The 25,690-nt window shown below is 43.3% G+C and overlaps 1 protein-coding gene across 1 annotated transcript in view; it reads left to right on the top strand.

The window, feature by feature from the left end:
• The window catches only part of QRSL1 (glutaminyl-tRNA amidotransferase subunit QRSL1), a 29,995-nt gene extending 6,383 nt beyond the window's left edge, over positions 1–23,612 (top strand). Inside the window, exons 2-11 of the mRNA XM_002714875.5 lie at positions 855–1,014; positions 1,342–1,440; positions 3,175–3,271; positions 5,072–5,245; positions 10,803–10,978; positions 11,063–11,175; positions 12,345–12,537; positions 13,591–13,708; positions 18,463–18,668; positions 23,332–23,612. Coding sequence (XP_002714921.2) covers positions 855–1,014; positions 1,342–1,440; positions 3,175–3,271; positions 5,072–5,245; positions 10,803–10,978; positions 11,063–11,175; positions 12,345–12,537; positions 13,591–13,708; positions 18,463–18,668; positions 23,332–23,555 — 1,560 coding nt within the window. The 3' untranslated portion in view covers positions 23,556–23,612. The remainder of the gene's footprint in view (positions 1–854; positions 1,015–1,341; positions 1,441–3,174; positions 3,272–5,071; positions 5,246–10,802; positions 10,979–11,062; positions 11,176–12,344; positions 12,538–13,590; positions 13,709–18,462; positions 18,669–23,331) is intronic.
• The last annotated feature ends 2,078 nt before the right edge of the window (positions 23,613–25,690 follow it).

Below are 25,690 nucleotides of genomic sequence, written 5' to 3'. Positions count from 1 at the left end.
CACAATGCCAGCCCCCAAACCCAAAGTTTTTTTAAGTTCATGGAAAATGCATATTTTGAGAAATATGCAAGAATTTCAAAAATTATTTTACACCAAAATAAACATCTTTTAATTCTGTTTTTCATGAACTTTTTGAATTACCCTTGTATGATCTCTAGAGTTTTGGTGTCATCTTTGATTTCTTGTTATTCATTCCTTTTATCTGATTAGTAAGTATGTAATATTACTTCCTACAGGAAATAATAAACAGTCATCATTTTTATCTTAGACCTTCTTATCAATATGAAGGTTCTGGTCACTTATCATGCAGTTGATTTTCAACCCTTTATTTAACCTTCCTAATGTATCAAAGGCAGAATTTCAGAAGTTTGAGTTGCTTTTGAACCTATATCTTATAAGTATCTCTCAGTTCATTCCATGATAGGTATTAAAGACCTGAGAGCATAAAATTTTACAGTGCTTTTCCCAATCCATTTCTCTTTTTCACCCTGGACTGTCTGTGTTTTATCTAAGCTATCCTCTGTACATAAACTGCCCTAACCCACTCTTCACCTAGGCTGGGCCTCAGCTCCCACTGGAGAGGCTACTTTACCTAAACTGTTGCTATTGTTTGTTCAAGCCTTCCTGAGAAACAGAAAGTTAGCTTGGGAGAAAAACATTCTGTTCTCCAACCTGTCCTCAAGCCTTCCCCTTCATTCAGTCTGCTATCTAAGAGTAGGGCTAATAGGTTCTCTTAATTTGAACCCAAGCCTCGCTTCAGAATTTTTTATTTGACCACAGTATTGCCTGCCTTGGGCATAATATGGGAAATTTGTACAGCCTCAGTAAAAGGTTTTGAATTGGATCTGCTATAGGTTTCTGTGGCACTGAAAAGAGGCCAGGTTACACCCACAGAGCTCTGTCAGAAATGCCTCGCCCTTATCAAGAAGACCAAGTTTCTAAATGCTTACATTACTGTATCGGAAGAGGCGGCCTTAAAGCAAGCAGAAGCATCGGAGAAAAGATATAAGAAAGGTACGTTGCTTTTCATTATACTCCACAGTTACGCTTGTTTCTCCAGAGAAAGAATTTAATTGGATGTAGCAGTCTCCATTTGGCAAGTGAAGCTTAACACATAAAACATACCCTTATTTAAAGAACTTGCCATGAAGTATAATACAAGTGAGGCTAATGGATATGTGATGCTTGAGAATATCCAACTCTAATATGTTCTAGCATAAATTCGATTTCTGAAGAAGTATCTTTGCCAAAAACTAGAAGCTGTTGTAATAACTGGTAATAATATGTCTGTCTATTTTGAACCATTATCTCCTATGTCTCTCTTTTGGCTTTTTAATGCAGGCCAGTCACTGGGAGACTTAGATGGAATTCCTGTTGCAGTGAAAGACAACTTTAGTACGACTGGCATTGAGACAACGTGTGCATCAAACATGCTGAAAGGTGATCAGCTCAGAGCATGAATAGTTGTTTTTTTTTTTTTAAAGATTTATTTTATTTATTTGAAAGACAGAGTTACAGAGAGATGTAGAGACAGAGAGAGAGGTCTTCCATCCGATGGTTTACTCCCCAAATGGCCACAACGCTGGAGCTGCACCAATCCGAAGTCAGGAGCCAAGAGCTTCTTCTGGGTCTCCCACATGGGTGCAGGGGCCCAAGCACTTGGGCCATCCTCCACTGCTTTCCCAGGCCACAGCAGAGAGCTGGATCAGAAGAGGAGCAGCGGGACTAGAACTGGTGCCCATATGGGATGCTGGCACTTCAGGCCAGGGCTTTAACCCACTGTGCCATGGCACTGGCCCCATGAATAGCTTTCTAAAAATAGGCATTTTTCAGTTTAAGTTAAAAATACCAAAGCATGAAGATCATCTCAGACTAGTTTTATCTTTGAAGGAAATATTTAGGATGGAATATCACCTTTTTACTGTTTGCTCTTTCAAAATCAGCATTATCAGAGCCAGCATTGTGGTGCAGTGGATTAAACCACTGCCGCAACGTTGGCATCCCACATGAGCACCGACTCGAGTGCCCACTGCTCCACTTCTGATCCAGCTCCCTGCTAATGTGCCTGAAAAGGCAGCAGAAGACGGCCCAAGTGCTCGGGCCCATGCCACCATGTGGGAAACCCGGATGGAATTCCAGGCTCCTGGCTCTGATTGATCCAGCCCTCGCTGTTGCAGCCATTTGGAGAATGAACCACTGGACTGAAGATCTCTCTCTCTCCTTCTGTACCTCACTCTTTCTGCCTGTAACTCAGCCTTTCAAATAAACAAATAAATCTTTTTTAAAAAATCAGGTTTATGGGGGCTGGCACTGTGGTGCAGCAGAATAAAGCCCAAGCCTGCAGTGCCAGCATCCCATATGGGTACCAGTTCAAGACCCAGCTGCTCCTCTTCCGATCTAGCTCTCTGCTATGGCCTGGGAATGCAGTAGATGGCCCAAGTCCTTGGGCCCCTGTACCCATGTGGGAGACCCGGAAGAAGCTCCTGGCTCCTGCTTTCAGATAAGCTCCAAAAGCTGATCACCCACTCTTGTGGGTGATGTGAGGCTTCATTAGCACCTGTTCCCCAGTTACTTTTTATTTCCCAACACTTCCATCTTTCATAGCACTGTGTAGTGATGCTTTACAGACAGTCGATCAAAAGGAAGCATGGTTATCAAGATATCTGATAGGAGGAAAAACGGATGGAAAACAAATTATTCAGATTACTACACACAGTGGTACTCCATGATGAATATGTCCTGGGTTCCTCTAGTAGCTGAACCATTGTTAGTTGCTTTGGAAAATCCACTACAGCTCATCAATGGGTAGAGGATATTTTTTAGAATATATAAAGAAAATCTGAGAAGAATACGTCAAGTGCAGTGAACAAAATGAGGGTTTTGAATTAGTTTCAAATTAACTGGATATATTTCTGACCATCAGGTAATATTTTGTAGTACTGGTAAAGTCAGTGTTTAAATTATAAGACAGTGAATGTGCAGACTATTTTTTGGAAAACAAAAACAGCAGTAGAAAAATCAACTTCTGAAAAGAAGTACAACCTGTTCAAATTAGGAATAATTAACACATCAATATGAAATGCTTGGTGGCATTTTAAAATCTTGTTTCTTGCATATGACTTACATAGTCACTGTTTTCTCTGCTATAATAAGAATAGCAATTTTTTTTTTTAGGTTATGTACCACCTTATAATGCCACAGTGGTCCAGAAGTTGTTGGATCAGGGAGCTCTACTGATGGGAAAAACAAATTTAGATGAGTTTGCTATGGGGTAAGTAACATGGGAATTTTCTTCCCCTTTCTTTTTTCTATCTGCGCCTTTAATTTCACTGAATGGAGGGACCTAAAAGCAATGAGGTGATCTCTGATGATGCGGATGTCAGCTTCTTAATCCTTCTGATCTCATTTTCATTTTAGTCCTTGTTTCCCCGGGACCAGTGGTGTTAAGCACTTTTCATGTGTTTATTTTGCCATTCATTTATCTTTTTCATGAAGTGTTCAAATCTTTTGCCTTATTTTTTTAAAAGATTTTCTTTATTTGAGAGGCAGAGTTATAGAGAGAGACAGAGGAAGAGAGAAAGGTCTCTCATCTGCAGATTTACTCCCTAGATGGCCGCCACGGCCAGAGCTGGGCCGATCTAAAGCCAGAAATGGGAGACCCAGATGGAGTGACAGGCTCCCGGCTTCAGCCTGGCCCAGCCCTGGCCATTGAGGGCATTTGGGGAGTGAAACAGTGGATGGAAGATTTTTCTCTTTCTCTCTCTCTCTCTAATTCTGCCTTTCAAATAAATAAATAAATCTTTACATATATATGTGTGTGTGTATATATGAAAAAGATGACAGAATTGCAAGTACATGAAAAAATGATTAATAGCATAATCATTAGGGAAATGCAAATTAAAACCACAGTGAGATAGATATGCCTATTAGAATGGCTTAACAAAAATGACAGTATCAAGTACTAACTAGGTTGTGGAGCAATTGGATTTTTCATAAATTGCTAGTAGGGAATGCAGAATGGAAAATAATTCAGTAATTTGTTAACACCATATGACCCGACAGTCTCAATCCTAGGCTTTTCCCAAGAGATAAAGGTTTCTGTCTCCACAAAACACTGGCTAGGACTTTTCAGCACAGGGTCTACAGTGGATCTATTCAGTGGGTCTATACAGTGCCCTACACTGGGAATAACTCAGTGTCTACTGACTGGTAAAGGATTTTCAAAAATCAGCTGAAGAAATAATGAGTACTAAACATAATGCCTAACTCGATTTGATCCTGGAAGGGGAAAAAATGCTATAATGTACATTACTGTATCAACCAACAAAACTGGGAGTAGATGTACTAGATTAGATAAGGTAGATTGGTGTTAGTTTTCTTGAGCTTGATAACCGTATTATGACTGCTAACAGAATAGCCTTATTCTTGGGAAATATATACCAAATTATTTAGAGGCAAATTGCCATGACATATATAATTTACCCTTTAGTGGTTTAGGAAAAAAAAAGTGTATATATGTGTATATCAACACACCCACGCGCATACACATAGAACATGCAAACAATAAAGCAAATGGGATACAATTTTAACAACAGGTGCAGCTAGGTAAAGGGTATAAAGTGTTTTACATAGTTTTTGAATTTGCAGTCTAAGAATAAAATTATTTCCAAGTAATTAAAAATAAGTTATTAGCTTTCCACTTAGAATGCTTTTCTTAAAAGTTCCAATTAAGGGAGAGAATCCTTCCAAAGCCATCCTAACAGGCTAAACTTAGAGTAGAAATTATCTTTGGCCAGTTGAACTGGAGATTCAGGTGGGATACAATCTTTTCTTCCCAGCCTAGTTTTCTCTATTGGCTATCACAGATGTTTTTCCCATCTCCTACCTCCCCAGCTGTCTTCATTACATAAAACTACATCGGAGCAGGTTTCGTGCATGTTCCAGGTCCAGCTGCAGTTTAGAGCATTAAAGCTCAACAAGTGTCAGAAGAAAATAACATGAGCACACTGAGAAGAATTTCACATAACGTAAGCGGTTTCCCCGGGTATCTCACTTCTCTTCTTCATCTCAGATCTGGAAGCACAGATGGAGTGTTTGGGCCGGTTAAAAACCCCTGGAGTTATTCAAAACAATATAGAGAAAAGAGGAAGCAGAAGCCCCGCGATGAGAATGATTCTGATTGGCTCATAACTGGAGGAAGCTCTGGGGGCAGCGCGGCTGCCGTATCAGCATTCACATGCTTTGCGTAAGAGGTTTTTTTTTTTTCTATTTGTACTTTAAAACTCATCCAACAACAAATAGTCATGAACTGTATGGAAAATCCAACAATAGACTAGTGCAAACCTTGGTGTTTTTCTATTTCATGAGCTATTTGTCCTCAAAGATATATCAAGACTGTGTCTTATAAATGCACTCAACTGTACAGCACATTATGTGTAATTTGTACATTGAACTTGAATTTAAAATATTTAAACTTTTCTTTATATTATCCCATTCTCTTAAAAAGATGGTTTTTATGCCTCTTGAAGAATGAAGCATTGAGTAGAAAAGGACTTCCCTGAATTTCGTTTTTAAATAATTTATTCACTTCTGCTGATTATACACATACCTGTATTGGGACCAACATTGCATGGCTATCGTTGAATGCTTCAAAGCTAAACTGTTAGTAATAGTCTATTCTTCAGCTAAATCTGACTTTGCCAAGAAAACAAAGTCTGGGGGTGGAGTAGAGAAGAAAAGGGAAAAATGTTCCTAATGAATGTTTAAAATAGTGTTTCCATAAATCTGCAATTAAAAATGTTTATCAGTAAACAATGCTGTTTTTAAGCTTGTTAGGGATTGACTGGTTGTTATTCTTTGTATTTGGTAGGAATTCACTTATCATACTTGAAGTCCCATTTATAAAGCATTTCTTGAACACCTAAAGAAGAATAAGTAAATATGGATGTTATATTTATCAGTCTCAATTTAACCAAATTGGATGTGTTTCTTCAGTAATGCTCTATGTATTTTATCTCCTTAATTATCCACTAAAAGCAAGCTCTTTCACAAGCGTTGCAACTAATGAATTATTTATAGTTTTTCAAGCTATGGAGATTTAGGTTCTTCAGATTTTTTTTTTTTTTTTAGTTTTCCTGAAATCTTGTTAACAAGTAAAACCATTTCATTTTATCTCTGTGGAATTTTATAGCACTGCATTAATATTAATGAGGTTCTGACAAGCTAGGACTGCAGGACTAGGTGCTGTTTTTTTCTAACTCATCCCACTTAGTGTTCATCTTTCTGAATGTGCTCTAAGAAGATGGCATTTTGACACATAATTCCTATGGAAATGCAGGTTTCACTTCTACACAGCCGTCAGTGAATGCTAATAAGTAGATGTATCTTTTAAAATTGTGAAAGCAGCAGTCTGATTCTGCAGCTTAAATGCACTTGGTAAGAAAGGAAAGAGAATTAGCATTTTCTGTGGAGCCCAAATGCCATGTGATCGTTAGGAGCTCCACTTTAAATACAATCAACAGAAGCACAGATTGAACATAACTTCAGATTGGATGCATCCCAAACTGTAAACCATCCTGCTTCTGTTTCCTCACTTTTGACTTGTTTCTTTTATAATAGTTTTTAAAACAAGAAGATATTTGAAATACTATGCAGCCACTAAAAAGAATGAGATAGAGCACTATGTAGTAACGTGGATAGATTGTCCAAGGTACATTGTGAAGTGATAACAGTTGCAGAACACTATATAGTATGACCCATTTCTGTTAACAATAGTAATTACATATATATGTCATTGTATGCAAGTGTCTGGGTGAATATATATCAAAATTAATAATAGGAGTATATGTGAAGGCTGTTAAGAGAAACATTGTGTTATGCATATACATCATGTAGTTATATACTTTAATTTTTGCAGTAGGCATGTACTACTTTTCTAATCAGGAAAACCTTTTTGTTTCCTCTGAAATAGCTTTTAATTAAAAAATTTTACTATTTGAGAGCGAGCGAGCTCCAGTCCACTAGTTTACTCCCCAAATACCTGCAGTGTTGGGGGTAGAGGCAGGGCAGGTTGCAGAGCCAGGAGCTGGAAACTCTATCAGGTATCCCATCTGGGCAGCAGGAACTCAGTTATGTAAGCCATCACCTCTGCCCCTCAGGGTCTGCATTAGCAGGAAGCTAGAAGTGGGAGCACAGCCCAGTATTAGACCCAGGGTGCCTCCAGTGACGGAGGTGGGCTTTTTTTTTTTTTGAAAGAGTTAGAGAGAGAGGTCTTCCATCTGCTGGTTCACTCCCCAGATGGCCACAATGCTGGAGCTGCACTGACCCAAAGCCAGGAGCCAGGAGCTTCCTCCTGGTCCCCTGTGTGGGTGTAGGGGCCCAAGGACCTGGGCCATCTTCTACTGCTTTCCCAGGCCATAGAGAGCTGGATCGGAAGAGTAGCCGGGACTAAAACCAGCGCCCATTTGGGATGCTGGCGCTTCTGGCCAGGGCTTTAACTCGCTGCACCACAGCACCGGCACCGATGTGGGCATCTTAACCAGCATCTTAACTGTTAGACTGAACATGGACCATAAATTTTATTTTCAATTAGTAATTTATAATGCACATAACATAAAAGTGTCCGTGTTCACCATTCTTAAGTGTACAGTTCAGTAATGTTAAGTACATTGTTGTACAACCGATCTCCCGAACTTTTTCCATCTTGCAGAACTGAAACTCTATACCATTCAACAGTAACTCTCCATTTTCTCCTCCTCTCAGCCTCTGGTAGGCCCCCTTCTACTCTGTCTCTGAATTCCATCACTCTATGGAGGTCACTAAGTGGAATGATACAGTATCTCTTTTGTGATTAGCTTACTTAGCATAATGTCCTCAAGTTTAGTTTTCTTGTCTGTTCAAATAAGAAAAGCCATTCTCTGTAGGTAACTGTGTAAAGAAATGAACATATTCTTCATAGTTGGGTAATGCAAATACATACAAATATGAGAAGTTATTAAAATGCATTTTAACAAAGATTTATTATAAAATTTTAAAAAGATTTTCAACTGTGTGTACTCAGTGATAGTACTGAAACATTAAAGCAAAATCTGAAGGAGCTGGTATTTAGCCCAGTGGTTAAGACACCTGCATCCCACATCAGGGTTTGATATCCAGCTCTGGCCATTGACTCCAGCTTTGTGCCAGTGAGACTTTGGGAGGACTCAGTGGTAATGGCCCAAATAATTAGGTTCTTCCAGCCTACCTACATGGGAGACCTCGAATGAGTTCCTGGCTACTGGCCTGGGCCTCAGCCCAGCCCTGGCCATTGCTGGTGTTTGGGAAATAGCTACCTGATGGGAGATCTCTGTCTCTCTTTTTCTTTGCCTCTCAAATATGTTTTTAAAAACAATCTGATTCACTACAATTGGGAATATAAATTGGCATAATATTTGTGACAAGTAATTTGACAACATATCTTTTTTTTAAGATTTATTTATTTTCAAAGTCAGAGTTATGGGGAAAGGGGGAGAGAGAGAGAGAGATCTTTCATCTTCTGGTTCATTCCCCAAATGGCTGCAACAGCCCAGGCTGGTCCAGGCTGAAGCCAGGAACCAGGGGTTTCTTCCAGGTCTCCCATGTAAGTACAGGGGCCCAAGTACTTGGCCATCTACTGCTTTCCCAGCCACATTAGCAGGGAGCTGGATTGGAAGTGGAGCAGCTGGGACTTAAACCAGTTCCTATATGGGATGCCAACATTGCAGGCAGTGGCTTAACCCATTAGACTGCAACGCTGGCCCCAACAATATATATGTTAATTCTGTTCCTTCGCAAGGAAGTTAGCCTAAAATATAATCAGCAGAGATTGATTTGTAAAGGTGTTTCTTACAAAGATATTAATTGCATGGTTCTTATTGTAATTGGGAACAATGTAGTGTTTAAGTAAATTGTAGTACCTCTATCCAATTTTAAGTCAAGCAGCAGAAAGGCTGTATCTGTTTCTGTTTGGTTTGTAGTTTGTCATTAATTTATTTTAACTAGCAAGTAAAATCAAAGGAAGCATAAGATTTGTATGTTATTGATAGAAATGGCTTATGATAGATTGTTATACTTTAAATCTTCTGTAGTTTTAACAACACAGTGAAGGTTCGTGATAAGCATTAAAGAATGGAAATTGTAGAATGATCTCAATTATAATAAAAAGTGCTTTTCAAAAACACTTGAAGTTAATATGCTAAAATATTAGTGTTTGCCTCCGGGTAGTAGAATATTTAGTTATACCTTTACACTTTTCTGTATTTTGTGAGTTCTCTGAGATGAGCATGTGTTACACTACTTTTGTATAATCTGGCCTAAATATGCTTTATTTTTATTTATTTATTTATTTATTTATTTATGTATGTTTTGACAGGCAGAGTGGACAGTGAGAGAGAGAGACAGAGAGAAAGGTCTTCCTTTGCCATTGGTTCACCCTCCAATGGCCGCCGCGACCGGCGCAGTACGGCCGGCGCACCGTGCTGATCTGATGGCAGGAGCCAGGTGATTATCCTGGTCTCCCATGGGGTGCAGGGCCCAAGTACTTGGGCCATCCTCCACTGCACTCCCAGGCCACAGCAGAGAGCTGGCCTGGAAGAGGGGCAACCGAGACAGAATCCGGCACCCCGACCGGGACTAGAACCCGGTGTGCCGACCGGGACTAGAACCCAGTGTGCCAGCGCCGCAAGGCAGAGGATTAGCCCAGTGAGCCGCGGCACTGGCCCCTAAATATGCTTTAAAAACATAACATTTTAGGGGCCGGCGCTGTGGCATAGTGGGCTAAGCCTCCACCTGCAGTGTCAGCATCCCATATGGACGCTGGTTCTAGTCCCAGCTGCTACTCCTCAATCCAGCTCTCTGCTATGGCCTGGGAAAGCAGTGGAGGATGGCCCAAGTCCTTGGGCCCCTGTACCTGCATGGGAGACCTGGAAGAAGCTCCTGGCTTCAGATAGCACAGCTCTGGCTATTGCCATCATTTGGGCAGTGAGCCAGTGGATGGAAGACCTTTCTCTCTGTCTCTCCCTCTCTCTGTCTATAACTCTACCTCTAGAATAAAAATAAACTAAAAAAAATAACATTTTAAAAAGTAGATTCTGGTTGTGAGTATTGTTTTTTTTTGTTTGTTTGTTTTTTGTTTTTTTACAGGCAGAGTGGACAGTGAGAGAGAGAGAGAGAAAGGTCTTCCTTTTGCCGTTGGTTCACCCTCCAATCAGCAGCCGGAGCGCTGATCCAAAGGCAGGAGCCAGGTACTTATCCTGGTCTCCCATGGGGTGCAGGGCCCAAGGACTTGGGCCATCCTCCACTGCACTCCCGGGCCACAGCAGAGAGCTGGCCTGGAAGAGGGGCAACCGGGACAGAATCTGGCGCCCCGACCGGGACTAGAACCTGGTGTGCCGGCGCCACAAGGCGGAGGATTAGCCTAGTGAGCCGCGGCGGCGGCCTTGGTTGTGAGTATTGTTAAGCTGCTACACCTCTGCTTCCAATCCAACTTCCTCCTGATGTGCCTGGAAGGCAGCAGATAATGGCTCAAGTGCTTGGGCCCCTGCTACCCACGTGGGAGACCTGGATGGAGTTTTGGGCTCCTGGCTTTGGGCTAGCCCAGCTTTGGCTGCTGCAGGCATTCAGGGAGTGAACCAGCAGATGGCAGATCTCTCTCTCCCTCTCTCTCCCCCTATTCCCCATCATCCTGTGTTTTAAGTAAATGAGAATTAACCTTTTTTTTAAAGGTACATTCTAAGTTCAATAAGAGATATGTCATTTTTCTAAAGAGAATTCCATTTACATTCCAGAGCTTTAGGATCAGATACAGGAGGATCCACCAGAAATCCAGCTGCCCACTGTGGGCTCATTGGTTTCAAACCAAGCTACGGCTTAGTTTCTCGTCATGGTCTCATTCCCCTGGTGAATTCAATGGACGTGCCAGGAATCTTAACCAGATGTGTGGATGATACAGCAATTGTGTTGGGTATTTATGTGATTCTATATAGTTTTGAAACAGTTTCACCCTAAGACAATTATGTCTGTTACTCATCAGTATTTTTCCTTACAGGTGTATTAGCTGGACATGACCCCAAAGATTCTACCACGGTACAAGGTCCTGTAAATTCATTCTTGCTTCCCAGTTTGACAGATGTGAGCAAACTGTGTATAGGAATTCCAAAGGTAACTTCATTTTCATACCTTTCAGAAAGTTAGGCTCCCACTTGGGATGCCCCCATTCCATATTGGGGTTCTAGTTCAAGTCCCAGCTGCTCTTCTGCCATTCAGTTTCCTGCTAGTGCTAATGGGAAGGTAGCAGATAATGGCCCGAGTGCTTGGGCTCCTGCCACCCATGTGGAAGACCAGGCTGGAGTTCCTGTCTCCTGGTTTTGGCCTGGCTCAGACTTGGCTATTGGCAGCCATTTGGGGAGTGAACCAGTGAATGGAAGATATCTCTGTTTTCTCTCTCTCTTTCACTACCTTCAAATAAATAAAAATATATATTAATATTAAATTACTGACCTTTAAAATGTTTAAGTTTTAAGCCCAGCAATTTGTTAGTGTTCTAAGCCTTTCAGAAATCTTTTTAGGAGAATGTTGTTCTGCAGAATAATGAGGTTGCTGAGCCCCGGCACAGTGGGTGCTTTGGGTTGGCTACTTTTTATTGTGGGAGACTGCCCTGTGCATTGAAAGACGCTTAGCAGCAGCCCTGGCCTCTGCCCCAGGTGCCAGTGACACCACCACAGCCCACGGCCAAAACTGTCTGCAGACATTGCCAGAGGTTCCCTGGTTGGGGAAAGGAGACAGCACTTGTCCCCAAGTGAAACCGCTGACACAGAGAAGCACTGCCTTCTTTAAAGTCTTCCTTTAAGGTAATGTCGGTGCTGCCTTTAAGGAATGAGAGTACAGCTGCAGAAACAGTCCGCGTTTGGAATCCCAGAGCCTGTACTTAACTGCTAAGTAACATTAGGAAAGTGACTTCACTTCTCTGGTCTCAGAATTTCCCATTTATAACATGACGGTGGTAACAGCCACAAGTAATGGGATTCTCAAAAGCAGTAAGCAAGTGAGCCTTTGAGAAGCATCTAGCAGCAGTCCTCATACATAGTGGATATTTAATAAATATAAATTCCCTAACCAGATCTCCCAGTCACGAAGTTGTTATGCCCAGCTTACACTCCCTAGTACTGTGCCTGCCACGCCATCAGCACTGTTAGTTTGATTTTCCTAGTTAGGTACCAGCACTTTCATAATTTTTTTCACATATTGCCAAAGGTCCTGGTGTACACATTTTTATAAAACCATCTATATATAGATGTTCCAATTTCTGTATCTTAACTTTTTTCTGCAAGGAATATCTTGTACCAGAATTGTCACCTGAAGTACGCTCTCTTTGGTCCAAAGCTGCTGATCTCTTTGATTCTGAGGGAGCCAAAGTCAAAGAAGTGTCCCTGCCCCACACCTGTTACTCAATTGTCTGCTACCATGTATTGTGCACATCAGAAGTGGCATCAAATATGGCAAGATTTGATGGGCTGGAATACGGTAAGGTGGTTGTGTGGGGACTTGAATAGTTATTGGACCTTGGATATTTGAAAGGTTTAGTTGTTAGTGATGAAAATAGCTATTGCCTGAGATACTATTAGTGATTCAGAAAAGCAAATCAATGAATCATCTTGCCTTTGTCTTTTTAGCATTGTACTTTCAATGTTTATAATATCTTTTTTATGTTCATTTCACTTCTCTGGACTATGAATATTTTGAAGGTATAGTTTTACTTTCATGTGCTCAGCCCTTCTAATGAAGTGTCTGGCACATGGTAGGAGCTCAGCAAACAACTGGATGGATGAATGGGTGGGTGGGTGGATGGATGGATGGATGGATGGGGGTGTGAAGAAATGAAGTATCTTTCTTGGTTGTTTTCTTTTCTCTCTATGAGCAGTCCTTGTGACTAGTCAGTCACAAGGCAGACAAAGAAGAACCATTAAGGGCAAGTTCCCCAAATTTTAACCTTGAGAATGTGAAGCACCTGCTCATACACTCTCATGAGGGTGTTGCCGGAGGCAGCCAGACCACAGCCAACATGCCTTTGGCTACAGATTTACTACATCCGCCCAGGAAGGAGGAAAAGAAAAGGCATTAGTAAATGGCTAGTTCAAAGTCCAAAGTAGTACTTTATGGGTATTATGGATGTAAAGTGTCCAGGTTGCTACAGGATTGCCGTGGTGTGCAGACAGAGGTTCTTTGTGTGGGTTGTTCTGTGCTGGTGTGCCAGCCTACGGGAGGGAAGGCCAGGCTCACTCACAGGAGGGTGTTGTTTTAGAAGAAAGCAACACTAGTGACCCACACAACTTCCTGGGTTAGTGACTTCTCACAGAAAGCCCTATCACAGTGCAGTAATTCTAGCAAGACAAGGTAATTATACTTGATTTTATAAGGAATACAACAGCAGTCTCCTATTGTATCAGTTTTTCAATAAAGTTTTGATTCTGGGCAAAAAAACATTTAATATTGGTCACAGAAAATGTGAATTTAGGCCTACTTTTCAGGCAAAATCATACTTCATTTTCTAGCAATGTTTATCTCTTTTGTCTCCAGGTCACAGATGTGACATTGATATATCTACTGAAGCCATGTATGCCACAACCAGACGAGAAGGGTTCAATGATGTGGTGAGAGGACGAATTCTCTCGGGAAACTTTTTCTTATTAAAAGAGTAAGACAAACAGTTCTCCATTTGTGAAGCCCCCAGAGTAAAGTAGTCAAATGTCTATCAGGTCTTACCAGTCAAAATTTTTACTAATGAAACAAAATCTTTATGACCTGAATTAGAAAAGGATTTCTGTGTGGCACTTTCGGTTCCTGGTTATTCAAAAGCAAAAAATAAAAAACATTGGCATTGAAGGAAAATAATTAGTACAGTCTAAGTAGTAAGGCCTGAAAGATTTTAGACTCATTAAAATGTCCTGTGCCTATGATTGCCGCCTTAGCTCACTGCTGTTAAGAGACTGAAGCAGGGAGTTGTACCATTGTCTCTTTTTTTTTTTTTTTTTTTTGACAGGCAGAGTGGACAGTGAGAGAGAGAGACAGAGAGAGAAAGGTCTTCCTTTTGCCGCTGGTTCACCCTCCAATGGCCGCCGCTGCAGCCGGCGCACCGCGCTGATCCTGGCAGGAGCCAGGAGCCAGGTGCTTTTCCTGGTCTCCCATGGGGTGCAGGGCCCAAGCACCTGGGCCATCCTCCACTGCACTCCCTGGCCATAGCAGAGAGCTGGCCTGGAAGAGGGGCAACCGGGACAGAATCCGGCGCCCCAACCGGGACTAGAACCCGGTGTGCCGGCGCCGCAAGGTGGAGGATTAGCCTATTGAGCCACGGCGCCGGCTTGTACCATTGTCTCTTAAAAACTTAATGTGAGAGCCGGCGCCGTGGCTCAATAGGCTAATCCTCCGCCTTGCGGCGCCGGCACACCGGGTTCTAGTCCCGGTCGGGGCGCCGGATTCTGTCCCGGTTGCCCCTCTTCCAGGCCAGCTCTCTGCTATGGCCAGGGAGTGCAGTGGAGGATGGCCTAGGTGCTTGGGCCCTGCACCCCATGGGAGACCAGGAAAAGCACCTGGCTCCTGGCTCCTGCCAGGATCAGCGCGGTGCGCCGGCTGCAGCGGCGGCCATTGGAGGGTGAACCAACGGCAAAGGAAGACCTTTCTCTCTCTGTCTCTCTCTCACTGTCCACTCTGCCTGTCAAAAAAAAAAAAAAAAAAAAAAAAAAAAAAAAAAAAAAAAAACTTAATGTGAGTCAACTTAGTTTTCCCCTGCACTGTATCTGTTGCATCAAGAAAGAAGTCGAGATTACTGTGGTCCTTGCTTAGATTGTCATCAAGGTGTGTTCATTCAATATGTTATGAAGAGGATACATCTTCACTACCACCAAGTCTTTGTGCAAGGGGACATGAGAAGTGTGGGAAAGCAAAAGTGCTGCTTGCACTGCTGCTTGTAGTGCTTCCTAGGGTTTTTTCCTCCATGCCTTCAAGGGCAGAAAGCGTTGTATTCTTTGGTGCATCATTTTATGTTTTCTTTTCCCTTCTTGAAGTTTAGGATCTATTTTACAGTAGCCATTTGAATGTTCGTATCTGCTCATTCCAACATTTCTGTCATTTCTGGATCTGTTTATATATGATTGATTTTTCCCCCTTGTTCTGGGTCATATTTTCTGATTCTTAACTTACCTAGACATTGCAGATTTTCCATTGTCACGTGCTGAGCTTTTCCTATATTCCCGCAGTGTTGAACTTTGTTGTAGGATGTAGTTACTTGGATTCTGTCAGATCCTTTTCAAGTCTTCCTTTTGTGCTTTGTTAGGATAAGTTCAAAGAATGTTTTGTTTCCAAAAATGTACTTACTTATTTATTTATTTATTTATTCGAAAGGCAGAGAGAGGGAGAGACAGAGACCTTCCATCCTCTGGTTCGTTCCCCCAGATGGCCACAACAGGTGAGGCTAAGCCAAGACAAAGCCAGGGGACCTGGGACTCCATTTGGGTCTCCCACGTGGGTAGCAGAGACCCAAGTCCTTGGGCCATCATCTGCTGCCTTCTCAAGGCATGTTAACAGAGAGCTGGATTAGAAGCAGTATAGCCAGGACTCTGTCACTCCATTTTACGGCGAAACCCTTGAGATTCTACTATATGCCACATGCAGTACCAGCTCTCCCCACTTCAGCTGCTACTTCCAGCCCCTATGAGCTCTAGGAATTGCTTGGCTGCTGCCTTTTGGTGACCCTTTCTCGAGCTTCAGAGCTTTCTTCTCACCCAGGCACAGGGATCTCTGCATGCTGAGCGCTCTCTGTGTGCTACTCCCTCTTACTCGCTACTTTACAATTTCTCACGATCTTTTTCTCCCTGAACTTCAGTTCCCTGTCTTTGTCTCCCAAACTCTGCTTAGGTCTGCTTAGGTTCCTTCTCTCTGGACTGAGCCCAAAAACTGCCTCTAGGCATTAAGCTGGAGAAATCAAGGGCCCTATTTCATTTATTCTCTTGCTCTCCAAATTCTGTCTCCTAAGCACCGTTTTGGTCTGTTGTCTGAAAACAGTTTTCATGTATTTTATCCGGTTTTCTGTTGTTTTTTCTTTTTTTTGACAGAAGTAGACAATGAGAAAGAGAGACAGAGAAAAAGGTCTTCCTTCCGCTGGCTCACCCCCAAAATGGCCGCTCCGGCCAGCGCTGTGCCAATCCAAAGGCAGGAGCCAGGTGCTTCTCCTGGTCTCCCATGCGGGTGCAGGGCCCAAGGACTTGGGCCATCCTCCACTGCTCTTTCGGGCCATAGCAGAGAGCTGGACTGGAAGAGGAGCAACCGGGACTAGAACCCAGCGCCCATATGGGATGCCGGCGCCACAGGTGGAGGATTAACCAAGTGAGCCACGGTGCCAGCCCTTCTGGTTGTTTTAAGAAGTCAAGATAACTCCCATCCCTATCACTCTATCACGTATGGAACTGGAAATTCTAATTTTGAAGCATATTTTAAGTAGGAAGAAATTTAATAGAAAACATTAGTTTTATAAAATCCAGGTTTTTAAATTGCTATTCATACAGTATTCAAATGACCAACTGCCATTACTGTTGTGTGAATTTTATGAGATGCCTGCATTCATCTCTATACATTGTGTAATCAAATGATAGTTTGAGAAATTTCTAGAGCAACTCTTCTGGGTAAGAAGCATTTCACACTTTCATTCCGTTTTAGGTAGTGCTCAGTAGGGCTGGAATTGTTACCTCCACTTCTGCAGTTTAACTGAGATTTACAACAGTTAGTTCTTTTGCCAGCCTTCTTTAACAACCTCATAAGGATCTAAGAAAGTTTGCCTGGGGACATTTGACCCATCAAGTTAAGATGCTGCTGTGACTTCTGCATCGCCTGTTAGAACGCCTGGGTTTGCGTCCTGGCTCTGCTTCTAGGTCTAGCTTCCTGCTCATGCGCACCCTGGGAAGCAGCAGATGATTACTTATGTGCTTGGGTCCTTGCCACCCACGTGGGAAACCCAGATGCAGTTTCAGGCTCCTGTCTTCACCTGGGCAAGCCCTGGCTGTTACAGGCATTTGGGGAGTGAACCAGTGGGTGGAAGATCTGTCTGTCTCCATTTCTCTTCCTTTCAAATAAATAACTGTAAAAGTAAAATAAAAATAAAAGTTTTCTTTTTCCTTGGTTTGCATCTTTAGCCATGGTTACTCCTATGTTTGGCTTTTTCCTCTTTCCCTTTTCAGTCAAGTGAGGATCTTTTCTTGAATCCCAACTTTTTCATTCCTAGGCTATGCCTAAAATACAAAACTGCAAACACTGCATGCTTTCTTCAGTGTCTTTTCCAGATTCTACCAGGAACTACTCCTGGGAGTGTTTCCTAGTATCTGATCCAGATGGCATGTTAGAATTTGGCAAAACCAGCCGGCGCCGTGGCTCAATAGGCTAATCCTCCACCTTGTGGCGCCGGCACACCGGGTTCTAGTCCCGGTCGGGGCGCCGGATTCTGTCCCGGTTGCCCCTCTTCCAGGCCAGCTCTCTGCTATGGCCAGGGAGTGCAGTGGAGGATGGCCCAGGTGCTTGGGCCCTGCACCCCATGGGAGACCAGGAAAAGCACCTGGCTCCTGGCTCCTGCCATCGGATCAGCGCGGTGCGCCGGCTGCAGCGGCGGCCATTGGAGGGTGAACCAACGGCAAAGGAAGACCTTTCTCTCTCTGTCTCTCTCTCTCACTGTCCACTCTGCCTATCAAAAAAAAAAAAAAAAAAAAAAAAAAAAGAATTTGGCAAAACCTCTGAGTCTTCAAAATAATTAGCTATCATCATTCTATAGATGAAATAAAGTATTATAGTAGAAAGGAGATTGGGGTGAGCCTCTGGAGATCTGCGGTCTAGTCTCCTGTTCCACTCCCTATCTCCGGAACTCTCAGAGGTCACATAATTGCTATGAACTTGATTTTCCTCACCTGCAAATGAATGTTCTGGTTTAGTGATGTTTCTGGAAGTGTTAATATTTTGTGATTACACGAGGGGACTTCAAAGAGTTCATGGAAAATGGAGTTAAAAGGTAAGTGTATTTTGGTGCAAAAAATATTTGAAATCTGTGCATGTTGAGGGATCTTCCAAAGTTCATGTGTATCATGAGAAAAACTATACAGGGATTTCAAATTCGCACCAAAGCAAACTTATCTTTTAATGAAATTTTTCCATGACCTTTTTGAAGTCCCCTATATGTGTGGAATTATATTTAATAGTGAATTCTGATCAATTTCTAGATAGTCAATCTTCTAGAATAACGTTACAGTAGGACAAAAGTCATCTGTGTGTGTTCTTAGGAATCTTAGTGATGCCTGCTCATAAAAGCCAAGAGTCCAGTGGTTCGTTAACAAGCCTCGTGAGAGAGAACTGATTCAAGGAAAAATATAAAAAGCCCTTACCAGAGCCTCTTTTTTTTTTTTTTTTTTCCTGCAGAAACTATGAGGATTATTTCATCAAAGCACAGAAAGTGAGACGCCTCATTGCTAATGACTTTGTGAATGTTTTCAACTCCGGAGTGGATGTCTTGTTAACTCCCACCACCTTGAGAGAGGCAGTGCCGTATTTGGAGTTCATCCAAGAAGACAACAGAACGCGAAGTGCTCAGGACGATATTTTTACACAGGCTGTAAATATGGCAGGTGAGGATCCCTCAAGAACCTTCTGGCTTTCTTCCAGTTCTTAAACAGATAGCCTCGTCTTCAGCTTACGTTCTAGACAGATCGTCCGCTAAAAGAAGTAACCGGTATTCCATGATTTTTGGAGTGTGTGTGCATGTGTGTACACACTTGCCACACACACTCACATGTGTATGTTTTCCATTTTTATTTATTTTCATTTTATTTGAAAAGCAGAGAGAGAGACAGACATAGATCTCCCATCCAAAATGCTTGCAACAGCTGGGGCTGAGCCAGAGCAAAGCCAGGAGTCTGGAACTCAATCTGCGTGTTTCACATGGGTGGCAGGTACTCAAGGACCTGAGCCATCACCTGCTGCTCACAGGTGTTCACTGGCAGGAAGCCTGGGCTGGAACCCAGGTACTGCAATATGGGGTGTGGGTGTCCGGAGTGGCATCTTAAATGCTATGCCAAATGCCTACTCTCAAAAGGTATATGTTTTGAAACCTTTCAAAACTATAGGAAAGTTGAAAAAGTAGTATAATGAATACCCACACGCTCTCCTCTTGAATTCTTCTTTGTAAACTGACTGCCTCATTTACTTTCTTTTTCTCTGTCTGTCTCAATGCACACACACACTCAGTGTTTCTTGCCCAGTCGTTTGAAAGAACGTTTCAGATACCATGACACTTTACCCCAAATGCATGACCCTTCTAAGAATAAAGACATTCTTCTGCATAATTACAATCCTGTTATCACACCTAAGAAAACAATAATTCAGTAAGAATCTGAATATAATGCATATTCAGATTTTATCAGTTGTCCCAAAAATATCTTAAAGTTTTTGCTCGGGTTGGTGCTATGGTGTAACAGGTAAAGCTATACATGCTGGCATCCCATATGGACACCAGTTCATGTCCTGGCTGCTCCACTTCTGATCCAGCCCCTTGCCAATGGCCTAGGAAAGCAGCATAAGATGGCAAGTGCTTGGGCCCCTGCGCCCATATGGGAGGTCCAGATGGGATTCCTGGCTTCTGGCTTCAGCCTGTCCCAGCCATGGCTGTTGTGGCCATCTGGGGAGTGAACCAGCAAATAAAAGATCTCTAACTCTTTCAAATTAAAAAAAAAAGGTTTTGCCCTTTATATTACATTTGTTTATGATGTCTTGTTTTTATTATTATTATTTAACAGAGTTAGACAGTGAGAGAGAGAGACAGAGAAAGGTCTTCCTTCCGTTGGTTCACCCCCCAAATGGCCGCTAGTGCTGGCGCTGCGCCGATCCGAAGCCAGGAGCCAGGTGCTTCCTCCTGGTTTCCCATGTGGGTGCAGGGCCCAAGCACTTGGGCCATTCTCCACTGCACTCCCGGGCCACAGCAGAGAGCTGGACTGGAAGAGGAGCAACCGGGACAGAATCCGGCGGCCCAACCGGGACTAGAACCCGGAGTACCAGCACGACAGGTGGAGGATTAGCCTAGTGAGCCTGGCCATGATATCTTTTTAAAATCTAGAACAATCTCCCATCTCTCTTGCTTTTTTTAGAAATATATCTGGCTGATTTTGTTTTTTTGTTTTTTTTTAAAGATTTATTTATTTATTTGAAAGTTGAGTTACATACAGAGAGAGAGAGAGAGAGATCTCCCATCCACTGGTTCACTCCCCAAATGGTCACTACAGCTGAAGCTGGGCCTATCAGAAGCCAGGAATTTCTTCCAGGTCTCCCATGCAGGTACAGGGGCCCAAAGCAGTTGGGCCATCTTCTACTGCTTTCCTAGGCCATCAGTGGAGAGTTGGATGGAAAGCAGAGCAGCAGGGATTCAAACCGGCGCCCACATGGGATGCTGGTACTACAGGCGGCAGCTTTACCCATTATGCCACAGCACTGGCCTCTGACTTTGTTTCAATCATCAATTATAATGTAGGAAACTCAAGAGGAAAAGAAAAGTCTACTGTATTTACCCATGCTTTTACTTATTGTGTTCTTTTTAATCCCTTCCTTTCTATTTAGAGGAATTTTTTTAGCCACTCTTTTAGGATAGGCCTGCTGGTGACAAATTCTCTTAACCTTCCTTCAGAAATGTCTTGATTTCTGCTTTATTTTTAAAGGTGTTTTTTGTTTTCGTTTTTTGCTGGAGGTAAGATCTGGTTCAATAGTTCCTGCCTTAAGCACTTTAAAACTACTGTGCCAGGGCCGGCACCGTGGCTCATTTGGCAGGTCCTCCACCTGTGGCGCTGGCATCCCATATGGGTGCCGGGTTCTAGTCCCAGTTGCTCCTCTTCTGGTCCAGCTCTCTGCTGTGGCCCGGGAAAGCAGTGGAGGATGGCCCAGATGCTTGGGTCCCTGCACCGCATGGGAGACCGGGGGAAGCACCTGGCTCCTGGCTTCGGATTGGCTCAGTGCTGGCCGGAGCAGCCATTTTGGGGGTGAGCCAGTGGAAGGAGGACCTTTTTCTCTGTCTCTCTCTCTCACTGTCTAACTCTATTAAAAAAAAAAAAAAAAAAAAAAAAAAAAAAAAAAAAAAAACCTGTGCCACTTTCTTCTGTCCTGCAGTCTCTGATCAGAAATCCTCCACCTTTTAAATGTTTTCTTTTAAATGACACTGACTCTTTTTGAAGAGTCTAATCCATTTGTGCTTTACGAGGTCCACTCATGATCTGGATTTATCATATTGGTAACTTCTGATTGGATTTAGCTAAACCTTTTTGGCAGAAATCCTATGTACTCTTCCCATCAGGAAACAGTTATAGCAGCTTGTCCCACTTTGGGACACTAAGTTGATCACTTTGTTAAGGAGGTAGCTGCTATATGTTTTCTTTATCAAGATACATCATTGCTTTTGTCATTTAAAAGGAATTTATAAGTGATACGTGGATACCCGGTGAATAAGCCACTGCTCAGTAATTTTGAATCCAGTTCTAGCAGCCACTGATCATTCTGACCTGAATTAAATCACTGTCTAAAGAATTACCAAATGCCGACATCTCTAATTCTGTCATTCCTATTGGTATTAGTTAGAAGACTTCTCCAAAGAGGAGCTTTTCTCTTTGTTTCTATACGATGTATTAAAAGGAATTACTGTAATCATTATTTTTGATAGTTAAATCATGCTCAATTTGGCCAGTTGGAGCCAAATTGCATCAAGTTGTATGCATCCTCTAGACCTATCCTCATTAATTTTGGAAAACTTCCTTGTTCTTTAAAAAAAATATTTATTTATTTGAAAGTCAGAGAGAGAGGAGAGGGAGAGGAAAAGGGAGAGGGAGAGGGGGAGGGAGGTCTTCTATCTGCTGGTTCACTCCCCAGATGGCCACAATGGCCGGAGCTGCGCCGATCTAAAGCCAGGAGCCAGGAGCTTCTTCCAGGTCTCCCATGCGGGTGCAGAGGCCCAAGGACTTGGGCCATCTTCTATTGCTTTCCCAGGCCATAGCAGAGAGCTGGATTGGAAGAGGAGCAGCCGGGACTAGAACCGGCACCCATATGGGATGCCGGTGCTTCAGGCCAGGGCATTAACCCGCTGCACCACAGCGCCAGCCTCGGAAAACTTCCTTGTTCTATGGCATAACAAGAAATCTCAGGATCTTGTACTTTCTCTGTCCTGGTGCTGGAATTAAAACTACCCTGCGTTAATCGATCTAAAACCTGGAATTAAACTACTGTGCGCTAACTTCCCATTTAATAGATTAGCAAAAATTCAAAAGCCCAGCAACATGCTGTGTTGACAAACCTGTCAGAAAAGCAGCACTCTGGGCAAGCGCTGTGGCACAGTGGGTAAAGCCTCCGCCTGTGGCGCCAGCATCCTATATGGGCACCAGTTCAAGTCCTGGCTGCTCCTGGCTCCTGCCTTTGGATCGACGAAGCTTCGGCCTTTGCAACCAACTGGGGAGTGAACCAACAGATGGAAGACCTCTCTCTCTGCTCCTCCTTCTCTCTGTGTGTAACTCTTTCAGATAAATCAATAAATCTTTAAAAAAAAAAAAATCCAGCTCTCTGTTATAGCCTGGGGAAGCAGTGGAGGATGACCCAGGTGCTTAGGCCCCTACATCCACGTGGGAGACCCGGATGAAGCTCCTGGCTTTGGATCAGCCCAGCTCCAGCTGTTGCATGCATTTGGGGAGGGAACCAGCAGATGGAAGACCTTTCTGTCTGTCCTCTCTGTAACTCTACCTCTCAAAGAAATAAATAATATCTTAAAAACAAAAGAAAAGCACTCATTTTGCTGGTGAGAATTCAAAATAATATAACTATTACAGGGGAATTTGGCAATATCTAATTATAGATGTGTTGATCCTTTGATGCAGCAATCTCTCTTTATCTGACAAACTTTGAAGGATACTAAAAAACATGTACATAAGGTAATTCCTTGTGACACTGCATGACATGGTCAGATATTACAAACAACCTAAATACCGAGCCATAGAGAACTAATTGAATAAATTATTGTAAAACTTTGTCATGGAGTATTGTACAGCTATAAAAAAAGAATAAAAGTCTCTGAACTGATACAAGAGTGATTTTCAAGCTCCACTGTTAAGTGAATAAAGCATGAGACAAAAGCATATCCACAGGATAAAATTTTTTGTTGCCTTTTTAAAGCTTACATGGTCTGGGCCCTGCTGGTACTGAAAGGTAGAAGAGGTCTCTGCTTGTAACGGCGAGCTCATCCACTCACGGTTTCTTTCTTTCCCTCAGGACTGCCGGCAGTGAATATCCCAGTGGCCCTCTCACGCCAAGGGCTGCCAATAGGATTACAGTTTATTGGACCTGCATTCTGCGATCAGCAGCTTCTTACAGTTGCCAAATGGTTTGAACAACAAGTACAGTTTCCTGTTATTCAACTTGAAGAACTCATGGATGATTGTTCTTCAGTCCTTGCCAATGAAAAGTTAGCTTCTGTGTCTCTAAAACAGCAGTGATGAATACGTAATGAAATTAAAATGACTTTCAGAGATTCTCTACCCTGGAGAGTCAAATGATCTTGGCTGGGTTCTTGTAATTAGGTTCATTATCAACACAGTCATTCCCTAGAATCACTTTTTAGAATTCCTGTGATGTAGTTAATTAATTATAAATAATCTGTCAGCACTTATTAAACATCCACTAAGCGTAAAATGCAGGATTTCTATTATAACACAAGATAGCATGTTCATAACAAACAGTGCGTCCTGCAAAATGTTGATTGTAAAGAATGCTTACAGCAAAGTTAGGGATAAACTTCTCAGAAGTTGCGCATCCTGGTAACTCAAGCACCAATAGAAGCAGTAATTGTATCTCCAGAGGTAACTGGAGAGCCCAGGCAGCAGCTCATTGTGTGGTGAAGCTGCCTCAGGGGATGTTAAAGAGGCACACTAAACAATCAGGCAGGAGTAGTCCTGGCTTCCGAGGGCTGAGCAGAGCGGGCGGCAGAGGGGTTGTGTGTGCCGGTGGCAACGCCACCTGCCGGCACCTGAGTCATGCGGGTTGGGGGGTCCCCGGCTGCAGGCCCTGCTGTTGTTTATCTAAAAACAGAGCTGAAGGCCGGCGCCGCGGCTCACTAGGCTAATCCTCTGCCTTGCGGCGCCGGCACACCGGGTTCGTGCCGGGTTCTAGTCCCGGTCGGGGCGCCGGATTCTGTCCCGGTTGCCCCTCTTCCAGGCCAGCTCTCTGCTGTGGCCAGGGAGTGCAGTGGAGGATGGCCCAAGTGCTTGGGCCCTGCACCCCATGGGAGACCAGGAGAAGTACCTGGCCCCTGGCTCCTGCCATCGGATCAGCGCGGTGCGCCGGCCGCAGCGCGCCGGCCGCGGCGGCCATTGGAGGGTGAACCAACGGCAAAGGAAGACCTTTCTCTCTGTCTCTCTCTCTCACTGTCCACTCTGCCTGTCAAAAAAAAAAAAAAAAAAAAAAAAACAAAACAAAACAAAAACAAAAACAAACAAACAAACAAAAACCCAGAGCTGAAGTGACTGAACACTTGTTTCCTTTCCTCCTCAGGGTTAAAGTTTTTACTTCTGTTCCTGCCCAGAAGCCAGAACAGTTCTCCCACTCCATTCATTCTCCCATTACCAATCACAAATGAGCTCACTGAGGTCTCACAAACATTTGTTGTAACCTAGCAGACCATACTAGACTGAAACTTGGTAGACAGTGGAGGGTGATTTTGGTGAGAATGGTTAAAAATATACAAGTAGTATACGGTATGAAAAACTTGCAGATAATTTGGTGAAGCTGCCAAAGAGAGGTAGCCCATGCAGGATCCTCTGACCCCAGATTCTCTGTTCCTTAAGCTTTCCTTACTCTCCTGATTCTTAGAAGTGTCCTCTATTTGGCCCCCCCATCCCCTTTTTTATTTGAAAGCCAGAGTTACAGAGAGGAGGAAAGAGAGATCTTCCATCTGCTAGTTCACTCCCCAAGTGACCGCAACAGTTAGGGCAGGGTCAGGCCTAGGCCAGGATCCTGGAGCTTCTTTTGGGTCTCCTACCACATGGGTGCCAGGGATCCACGCACTTGGCCCATCCTCCGCTGCGTTCCCAGACGCATTAGCAGGGAGCTGAATCAGAAGTGGAGCGGGGCCGGCACTGTGGCATAGCGGGTGAAGCCACCATCCGCATCCCATATGGGCACCAGTTCATGTCCCGGCTGCTCCACTTCCAATCCAGCTCTCTGCTGTGGCCTGGGAAAGCAGTAGAAGATGGCCCAAGTCCTTGGGCCCCAGCAGCTGCATGGGAGACCCAGAGGAAGCTGCTGGCTCCTGGTTTCAGATTGGCGCAGCTCTGGCTGTTGCGGCCATTGGAGAATGAACCAGCAGATGAAAGACTTTTCTCTCTTTCTCTCTCACGCTCTGAAATAAATAAATAAATAAATATTTAAAAAAAAAAAAAAGTGAAGCAGCTGGGTCTCCTATCGCCTCCCATATGGGATTGTGGGTGTTGCAGGCGGAGGCTTAACATGCTATTCCACAATGCTGGCCCCTATTTGGGCCCCATAAGACCGAAGAGATATTGAAGGGAGTCTGTGCTTAATATTTGACAAAATATACTGAAAGTCATACACTTCCTCACTGTGAGGATCCATC

Source organism: Oryctolagus cuniculus, chromosome 5, assembly GCF_964237555.1.
Source record: "Oryctolagus cuniculus chromosome 5, mOryCun1.1, whole genome shotgun sequence".
Classification (NCBI taxonomy): Eukaryota; Metazoa; Chordata; class Mammalia; order Lagomorpha; family Leporidae; genus Oryctolagus; species Oryctolagus cuniculus.
The sequence above is the reverse complement of the archived record's forward strand: the minus strand, read 5'-3'. Positions and strand labels throughout refer to the sequence as shown.